The following is a 10254-nucleotide window of genomic DNA, read 5'->3' as shown; positions in this document are numbered from 1 at the left end:
GAAGTATATTATGTTTGGACTATTTTAAGAGTTATATTACTGTCAAATATGATGTCACAATACAAGTCAATTCGCCTAAAACCTGAATTGTGGACATGTTATTTGGAGTTAGCTCACTCTAGTAGCGGAATTGAATCAAAAAGCAAGATAAAATATGATCATACCGCTCTTAAACAAACTTCCCTTGAATCAACTGGTATTGATATTAGCTCAAGGACTTCGATGTCTAAAGCGGAAGAGGGGGTTTCTTTCTCTTTTTGGTTGTTACGCTCGAAGTCAAGCTAGCCTAAGCAAATCGTACATTAGCAATAGAATAACAATACTAGTTTGACATAACACACGAGTTATTACGTAGAAGGAGTTATTGGTAATCACGGTATATTTGTGAACATTTACAAGCAAATGGATCAAAAGTGCACATTTCAACTAATTAATAAAGTCATATGTGCTTAATCAAATATCATAAAGGATTAAAATCAGAATTCATCAAGAAGGACTAAAAATGATACAAACCCTTGTTGCCACAAATGTCCTATCACACCCCTTTGGTAAATTCATCAAATTAGTCAATTATTGTTACACTTATATACATATGCTTTTAAAAACCATAATATGTAAACATTTTTAAAAAAACCAAGAAAAATAAAACAAGAACACAATATTTCATTTGTCTCTCAAGGGATGGCTCTAGCCAAAAATGGTGCTGACATTCCCCTGTTGCCAAAAACAGAACAAACTCTGTCTAAAAGGGAAAATCAGCTGCTAATTTTGAGGGCAGTGTTCAACGTATCGACGAGTATCATCGGTGCTGGAATTATGTCTGTTCCAGCAACTCTTAAGGTTTTAGGTGTAATCCCAGCTTTTTTATTGATTGTTTTGGTTGCTATTTTGGTTGACATATCGGTAGATTTCATGTTGAGGTTCACGTATAGAGGCGAGTCGAAAACTTATGCTGCATTGATGAATGAGTCATTTGGGAAGATTGGTTCTATTGCAGTTCAAATATCTATCATGATAACAAATCTTGGTTGCTTGATCATGTACCTTATTATTATTGGTAAGTACTAATTAGCTACGAGGTTTATCGATGATATGTCATTAAGTAGCTCGTAGCTAACATGATTTTTTTTTTTGATAATTAGTTGCTAATCCTTCGATAAATAAGACTACTTAAGGATTTTGTTGTTTAACGACAGAAGTTGTCCGTTACTAATTCTTGTTTTTGTAGTGAACTTTCTTGTTAATATGTGCAACATGTCATAATCTGGCTTTTCTTCAACTTTTAGAGCCAAAAACAAACTTTCTTTCTTTTTCTTTTACTATTAAAATCATATCAAAGTAAAAAAAAAAGAAGGAATTTGTGTATTGAAGTAGTTTGATGTTGAAATGGAAATTTTGGTTTGATTTACTCTACATTAGTTGATTGTTGACTGACTATGTCGATGAAGTAGCTTCATTTTTTTGTACTATTATCTCTCTTCCTGCGTGAGATAAGAGTCCGCTCTACCCTACCTATACCCATTTGTGAAATTTCACTGAGTATGTTGCTGTTGTTGTACTCTATGGTGCTTTCTTGAACAAACAATCTTTTTTACTCTATACCTTTATGTTGAAACAAATTTTCCAATGGTTATCTGATTCATCCCAGGAATTGAATTGTATGCTTAGAAGTTAGAATTATGTTTAAAGCAATTTAGTGATTGATTCAAGTGGTAATTATTTGAGTTATTTTCTATGAGCAGGAGATGTTCTTTCTGGACAAGGAGAACATCTTGGTGTTTTACAAGAATGGTTTGGGATTCATTGGTGGAACTCGCGTAATTTCGCGATCCTCTTCATTGTCATGTTTGTTATGCTCCCTCTCGTCCTCTATCGACGTATTGGTCAGTAAATACTACTTTTTCTTGACAAATAGTGAAGATATGACTGCTGACATTTTGTTTATGTGGCTTGTGATTGATTGCAGAATCATTGTGGTTGAGTTCAGCATTAGCTGTTCTCCTAGCAATTGTATTTGTTGTCATATGTTCAGTAATGGCAATCACAGCAATCCTAAAAGGGCAAACTGTAAGTCCAAGAATGTTACCTAAGATGGAAGATGAAACATCTTTTTTCAACCTTTTCACTGCTGTTCCTGTCATTGTTACAGCATTTACATTTCACTTCAATGGTAAGAACCCGGTATTCTTTTCGATTCTTGTTTAGTGTTATGTTAAATTGTAGGCATAAACGTAAGCAAACACACAAACTTGGCCACAACTGGTGACTAAATACTCCAGCTTTGAGTATACACGTCTAGATGCCTCAACTCGGCTCCATTGTGTCAGTTGAACACTCCAACTTCCAATATGATCATCTAGACAGCTATAACTAATTTATATGATGCTGTCCCCGAGGCATATATAGTGGGGATGAGTTGGAGTGTTTAGTTCTCAGTTGAGACCAAGTTAAAGTGTCTAGACGTACACTCTCAAAGTTTGAGTGCTTACTTGTCAGTTGAGTCCAATTAGTTTGAGTGTTTGTTTATGTATTATGCCTAAATACTATGATGAATGTGACGTTATAACTTGTTTGCAGTTCATCCGATTGGAATTGAGCTGGGAAAGCCTGCAGCTATGTCTTCTGCTGTCAAGATTTCACTAGTACTATGTGCAGCTATCTATTTTTCAATTGGAATTTTCGGGTACCTTCTATTCGGGGACTCAATCATGTCAGACATACTTGTAAATTTCGACAAATCATCTGGTACTTCAGCAATAAGTTCAATGCTAAACGATGTAGTTCGTCTGAGCTATGCACTTCACCTAATGCTGGTGTTTCCCCTCTTGAACTTCTCCCTGAGGGCCAATATAGACGAACTCGTATTCCCAAAGAAGCCCTTTTTGGCAACTGACACCAAACGATTCGTGTGTCTTAGTTTGGTCTTGTTAGCCTTCTCATATTTAGCAGCCATTTTTATCCCGTCTATATGGTACATTTTCCAGTTCATGGGAACAACTACAGGTGTTTGCATTGCTTTCATATTTCCAGGCGCAATTGCCCTGAGGTATCTGTCTTTCTCTCTCTCGTATTAACTCCTATAGCGCGATTCTTTTAAGTTATTTTCGTTCTTTTTTATGCTAACATATTGATTTTTCTTGTTTGGCAGAGATGTTCATGGTATATCTTCAAGAAAAGATAAGATCATTGCAGTGATCATGATTGTTCAAGCAGTTGTGACTAGCCTTATAACAATTGCTACTAATATCTACAATATGAGTGGAAATAGGTCATAGTTTATAGCTTGTCTTTCTTCAATTCTTTTTCGTAGATGAATTCGTTGATACGCTTGAGATTGAGGCATAGTAGTTGTTATCGTAGTTTTTGAGTTCTTCTGTATATGTAACACCACAAAATGTCCAACATATATCAGCGAATACAAGGTTCAACCAAATATTTAGATCAATGAAACACATGGTCATCGATAGCAATATAACAATTTCACACCAATATATATTGAGATCTATGTTCTGTTTCTTAGTTCTCTCCTAACAGACATAGCATACCTTATTGTACATTGGTTCCTAACCTCACCACGCCCCAAGCTCGGGCAAACTTGCACACTCCTCAACAATTTCACGAGGTACCTGCTACCTCCAGCCAACACATCAGATAACTCTATCCACCAAGGTTTAGACAGATGAGTAAAAATCACCCCATGTTTTTGCCTCCTGAGGGATTTGAACCAAAGAGATCTCATTGTTTTCAACATACTTCATTGACCCCTAGGCCACACCCTTTGATGCAAGCAACACGTAGTAACAAAACAAAGATATTTGCAAAATAGAATTAGGAAGAACAATAATAAGTTGATTTAATTACATAAAACTTTTATAAGTTATATAACTAATACTAACATAAGTTAACAACGAAAACTCATGTACATACCATATGCAAAGGTCAAACTTTCTGTTTCTTATTTTTGTTAGTTGCAACAGAAGCCCTTGCAATCTGAAGGGCTAAATGAGGATTACTGATTGCAAATGCATCAAATTTAGGTGTGAAGACAATGCCCTCGACGTTCTTAACAATGAAGATCATGACATCCATCTTCAAATGCGAGTAAGATTTATAAGTGTCTGAAATCTCCAAAAGCTCGAGAGCATTCGATGTGTTCAAAGATCCCAATATGTGGTTCTCACAGTATTTCTGCAAGATTTGATTTCATACTTGACAATGTGTAGACATGTTTTTTTCATTTTCTCTTTAGGCAATTCTCCGCGATAAAGAAATTCAAGGAGAGCATGCAGCTCATGGTAGCTCAGCTCTGCTAGTGTTATTGTGTGCCCAGGGGGAGCTTTGCACGCATCCATCACAAACATATAATATATAGTCAAATATGAAGATGGAAATAAGTTGTTTCGTCAAGCTTTTGCCGAAGAAATAAGTATTTTTGAGTAGTGACATATAAATACTTTTGAGTAGAAGCAGAAGTTGGTTTTCAGTTTTGAGGATGGAAATAAAGTCAATTTTGGGGGGGAGGGGGGGGGGGGGATTTACCTAGTTAAATTGCATATGAGTTAAACTATCATTTGACAATATCTCAGTTCTCCCACTTAATTATCTAGATTGCACATATTTTAGGTTAACTAAGTCTTTTAACTTTCATATACAAAGAAACTACCTGTTTTCGTTATTACTGCTTCCTTTTCATCTCTTCTTAATTAAGAAAAGGGTCCTTCGAAAATAGTCAAGCGTACACTCTACTTTTTCTTCAGACTCAAATGATATTGGATATTGTCACGATACGATTTCTCAGATCATGATGACACCTACTAATACCCACCAACAGGTAAGCCTAATAATCTTTAACCCTTTTGATTTGGATTGGTGCGGAGCAGTTTTCGATTCAGAGATTGGGTGAGCTCGTGGCGTCTGGAGTTGTCGATTTCCATCTATTTTGAGCTAGGACTAGTCTTTACTTGCTTTTGAAGACTATCTGTACTTATATTTGTATTTTAAAGGCCTTGTATTCCTATGTTGATTTAGATGATCGAGTACCGACTGATGTCAAGTCCTAAGGTGGTTCCTTGTGTATTATTTCTGTTGTTCTCATTACTATTTACCTTCCGCGTTATTTTATTCATCTTATGCTTGATAGCCTACTGCTTCTGGCTCCGAACTAGGGGTTAGGCTTATCTATCAGTAGGTTATGATAGGTGTCATCATGAATTGAGAAATCAGATCATGACAGTATATGTTGTTATAGAAAGAATAACTACATACCAAAAGAGCTCTATGTGTTGATATTGTGGGGCCATTGTTTCCAGGCTTAATCTGAATATGTGTATGAATTTGATCTCTATAAGCAGGCAACAAAACCAGTGAGATAGTTGAGCTTCTCCTTCACTTCCTTCTCCTGTTCCTACACATTTTTCAATTTCATGCAGAACAATCAATTATAAGCAATTTCAACTTTATAATATAATTAAATGTCATAGAAACTAGAACTAACATTCGAACAAGTATAAATAAATAAAACCCTAGATTTAGGGTGTACTGTTTGATACGAAGAGAAATATTTTCCATGAAAAATGACTTCAGTGTTTTTCTTACAAATATTTTCATGACTTTTCAGAGTTAACTTCAGAAAACACATTTAACCATAAAATTTTGGAATTCAAGTTGAAATTGAATTCCAAAATTTTAAAAAGTTTGAAAAATAATAAAATATTGTTTTAAAGTATTCTAATTTTCAAATATCATATTACACTTTGAAAACTTCAATTTCTTTTTTTTTCAAATTTCACAATGAAACATGATCAAACACTTGAAATTTTCTAGCATTCGATAAGTAAACAGAAATTACTATCCAAAAAAATATATATACATAATTCCAGAAAACACTAGGATGGTGTGGGGGTGAGGGTGGCTGGAGTGGGGCAATGGAAGGATAGGGGGTGGTATGGGGGTGCGGGGAAGTGAAATCGCATTTATGAAACTTATTTTTCTTACTTTTACCAAGGCAATTATTTTCAAGAAACTTGTTTTCCTCCGAACACGAGAACATAAACGTGTGCGCCATACCAAACACACAAATATTAGGAAATAAAAACAAAAGAAAGTTAGGATATGTACTTCTTTTGTGTCGTTGACCCTGTCTGAAAGTGCCTGAAATAAAAATGAAGGAGATCAAAATCCCAATATAATTACAATTCCATAAGCACAAATAGTAAAGACGCTTTTTAAAAAAAAAAAAGAAGAATGAAAATTACATCTTGATTAACAAAACTAAAAGTAAAAGAATAAAGAACCAAGTATTAATGAATTAGTTTGAGCTACGCGTAATTATAAAAAAAATTTAAAATTTTTAAAATATTTTTCTAATGTCCGAATATCAAAATCATTAAAATCTTCTTAGTCTGCAAATTTAAATAGATTGGATCTTAAATTCTAAGCTATTTATTATTTTCATTTATTTTCTATTTATTTTTTAATTTTAGGATTTTTAATCATCTGGAAATACTTGAATTATATATAATAATAATAATCTATAAAATTGAAATTGTAATTTATATTTTCTTTTAAGGGATCATGAAAGAAAAAGATGGACTTCAAAAAAATAAGTTATTATCTTTACACTGATATGTGTATAAAATTTAAACAAAACTTTCTTTTGTTTTCTCTCTCCGTTCCTTTTTGCTTGTCAAAATTTGACTTGATACACCTATTAAGAAAACAATAATTGATATAATAAATTTACCATTTTACCCCTATTAATTGATAAAGTTTTAAACATATTTGCTCACTATATTTTTCAAAGACATTAACTCAACGTTAATAAATTGAGGGTGTAATAGGAAGAAAAAAATTGTTCTTTCTTGATTTGTCAAAATTAACAAGTAAAAAGGGATATCAAATTAGGAAATTTTTGACAAGTAAATAGAAACGCAGGGAGTATTTAATATATTAAGTATTTAACTATTACTCTAACTTTCAAGAGCTACAATTTAATGATTATTTTGTTTAAAACAAAAAAAAAACTTTAAAAAGTGTTCAACAATAACTATTACTCCAAAAATAATAAGTGAAAGGGGTAAAACGCATAAACGAAATCTTTTTGATTAATTTTTTCCTTTTTTTCCTCCGTAAAGGAGTGAAAAGACATATTATTATAATAAATATAGAAAACAATTAACACCAAAAATTCTATAGTTGAAAAAAACAATTCAGGAGAGTTCATAAACAGAAAAAGAAGAAAAGAGTAACAATGTAACTGTAACATTAATAAAAAATCATAACAATCGTAACATAAATAAAAAATCATATCAATCCGTCAAAAATAATTAATAACTTACCAAACAAAATGGGGTAAAATTACATCCACATATAACTTCATTATTCACCTATTTTCAATTTTCAAAAAAACACAAATATAAATCACAAGTAACAATATAATATTATATAAATATTTCAAAAAGAAAATAAAAATAAAGAATTCAAAAGGATTAATGACCTGACATCCAAAGAAATAAAAAAACAGAATTGCTAGAAAGTAACGATTAAATATTTTTTATCACATGGTGGATAAAAAATATTTGAAGAGATTTTTTTGGGTGCCATATATATATTTGTTCTAGGTTTGTAACTATAACCGTCAAAATAGACTGGTCCAACTCAATCCTAAAGGGATAGTGAGTTAAATGAATTAGTACGGACCAAATGAGGTTGAGCTAAAAAGTCTCGTTCCTAAATGAGTTGAAAATTTTTAGCCCAACCTCACTTAATTCAAGAGTTGGGTTGGACTGGTCTCACGGGCCAAACCCATTTTGACAGCTCTATTTGTAACTATTGTGATAATTCATAATAATGGTCTTAAAATTAAGTAATAATAATACATAAGGGTAAAAACTGAAACTTTTTGAGATATTAAAAATAAAATAAATAAAGAAAAAGTGGTCCAAAAAAAGATAAATATAGAAAAAATGGTCCAAAAAAAAGGATAAATATGAATGGAGGTTATAGAGAGGTACCACATCACCTTATCTATCTTTCTCCTTTAAATATGCGTATAAATTTGCAGTTATCTCATTACTGCATAGACTACAAATCATCTTCCCTGCATGAAACAAAACCACATCAAATTTTTATAAGTTTATGCATTTTGGATCATAATTTTATTTTGTTTATTATGTTCTGAATAAAATATTTGTACATATTAAATAAATTTTCTAACACAAAATATAAAATTTGAGTCAAAATTACGCTATTTCTCCAAACATGTGACTATCACTATAGCTCCACCCATGGTCCTATTTATTTTTCCATTGTTATGATGATTTTCATAGACTTTATATTCTATTGGGGAATGTTTTGTGAATCAAAGAGTTGGTAGTACATGTCTATTTATCACAAAACACTACTAAAAAAATGAGTTTTTCCAATGAAATCCACTTCACCCTATCTGACTTCATCACACAAATTTAATACTTGTCATATAAAAAACAATCATATTTAAACACGATAGCAAAAACAATCAATAAGAAAAACTACAATGAATATACAAGAATAACTAATAAAAAGAGACTGGATTATAGAAAAATCAAAACTAAATATTTATCAGAAAAATTATGGCACTTCACATGCCTTTATAGGCTTTTTTTTATGGGCCGTTTAAAAAAATAATATATGGAAGAGCTAAAAATAAGGAAAAATAACCTTATTCAGTACAAAAACTAATTAAAGAAGTCCACTTTGACTCTGCCATTTATAAAAATTGGAAGTACAATAATATTATAATATTCAGACCAGAAAAAATGTAATTTCTCTTTTATTAAGTGATTTGATTCCTTCTTGAAAATGTATTTTTCTCTTTTATTTACGTTAGAAGTATTCTTGATCTTTTTTTTTTACTTGTATCCATTAGGAATTTAAGGATGTGTTATTTCCCTAAAATATAATAGCTAGCAAAATTTGGTTCCTTATTTACAATCGTAATTGCATTTTATATCGGATAAACTTTAATTACTTCATTGTACTATATTTATTGTAATATTAGTTATGCATAACATATTAATTATTCAAAGTTTGATTTTTCTATTGATATTGATAACTCCAGCAGTGGAGTTTGATCTGAAGAAGGAATGAAGAAGAGAAGAAGAGAATGTACAGAGAAGAATGAAGAAGACGATTGTAGAGAGAAGGCAGAGAGAATGTGTAGAGAGAGAAAAATATCTTCCAAAAATGAACCTTATCATTTCATCTCTTTTGAGATGTATATATATACATGTATTTATGAATTGTACAAGTATAGTATTTTCTACTCATACCAACTATACCAACTACTCTGTAACTGAATCCTAACTACTTCATAACAGCCAACTAACTACTTATAACAATATTTCAACCAACTCTAACAACTCTTCAATTCATGGAAGCTTGCTATGTCAACACTCCTCCTCAAGCTCATGGTTTGAAGAGATTCATCATCCCAAGCTGGTTCAGCAACTGTTGATGTTGAGACTTTCCCAGACTTTTGGTAAGTATATCAGCTAGTTGGTCCTTTGTGTGTACGAAATTAGTTTTCAGCATTCCTTGGCATATTCTTTCCCTTACAAAGTGACAATCTATATTAATATGCTTGGTTCTTTCATGAAAGATTGGGTTTGCAGCAATCTGAATAGCAGCTTTGCTATCACAGAACATGTTAACAGGTAATTCAATTTGTACTCCCAGCTCTTTAAACAGGCTTACCAACCAGGTGATCTCAGCTGCACGGTTGGCCATGCTTCTAAACTCAGCTTCTGCTGAGCTTCTGGAAACTGTCTCTTGTTTCTTAGATTTCCAAGAGATTAGTGATCCTCCAAACTTTACTAGGTATCCAGTGATAGATCTTCATGTTTCCAGACAAGCACCCCAATCTGAATCACATTAGGCAGTCAGTGTATTTGTACATTTAGATGACATTAGTAGCCCAAGGCCAGGTGCTTCCTTGAGGTACCTGACCACTCTCAATGCTGATTCCATATGTGACTGCTTGGGATTATGCATGTATTGGCTCAACACCTGAACTGGGAAGGCTATATCTGGCCTGGTCATGGTAAGGTACAGGAGCCTTCCCACAAGTCTTTGGTACATTTCAGGCTGCTTCAGTAGCTGGTCATCAACTCTGCCTTCATGTGAAATGTGTTCATCATATCTCACTGATGTAAGCTTCTTATTCTGTTCTAATGGTGTTCCTGTAGGTTTGGCTCCTCCTAGCCCACATTCAGCAAT

General features: G+C 32.6%; 1 protein-coding gene across 1 annotated transcript; it reads left to right on the top strand.

Moving 5' to 3' along the window:
• Positions 1-632: 632 nt before the first annotated feature.
• On the top strand, positions 633-3433 carry LOC129880860 (amino acid transporter AVT6C). The gene is made up of 5 exons (XM_055955089.1): positions 633-1057; positions 1743-1883; positions 1967-2170; positions 2578-3046; positions 3149-3433. Exons 1-5 carry the CDS (start codon positions 682-684, stop codon positions 3273-3275), a joined length of 1317 nt encoding a protein of 438 aa, XP_055811064.1. The 5' UTR covers positions 633-681; the 3' UTR covers positions 3276-3433.
• Positions 3434-10254: the final 6821 nt, after the last annotated feature.

The sequence above is a fragment of the Solanum dulcamara genome, chromosome 2, assembly GCF_947179165.1.
Source record: "Solanum dulcamara chromosome 2, daSolDulc1.2, whole genome shotgun sequence".
Taxonomy (NCBI): domain Eukaryota; kingdom Viridiplantae; phylum Streptophyta; class Magnoliopsida; order Solanales; family Solanaceae; genus Solanum; species Solanum dulcamara.
This window is presented reverse-complemented; position numbering and strand designations above follow the sequence as displayed.

Bases quoted from the DNA above. Each gene is read 5' to 3' on its own strand.
- LOC129880860 (XM_055955089.1), top strand. From the start codon at position 682: ATGGCTCTAGCCAAAAATGGTGCTGACATTCCCCTGTTGCCAAAAACA. The intron at 1,884-1,966 runs GTCAGTAAATAC...GATTGATTGCAG, and splicing joins CGTCCTCTATCGACGTATTG to AATCATTGTGGTTGAGTTCA. The intron at 3,047-3,148 runs GTATCTGTCTTT...CTTGTTTGGCAG, and splicing joins CCAGGCGCAATTGCCCTGAG to AGATGTTCATGGTATATCTT.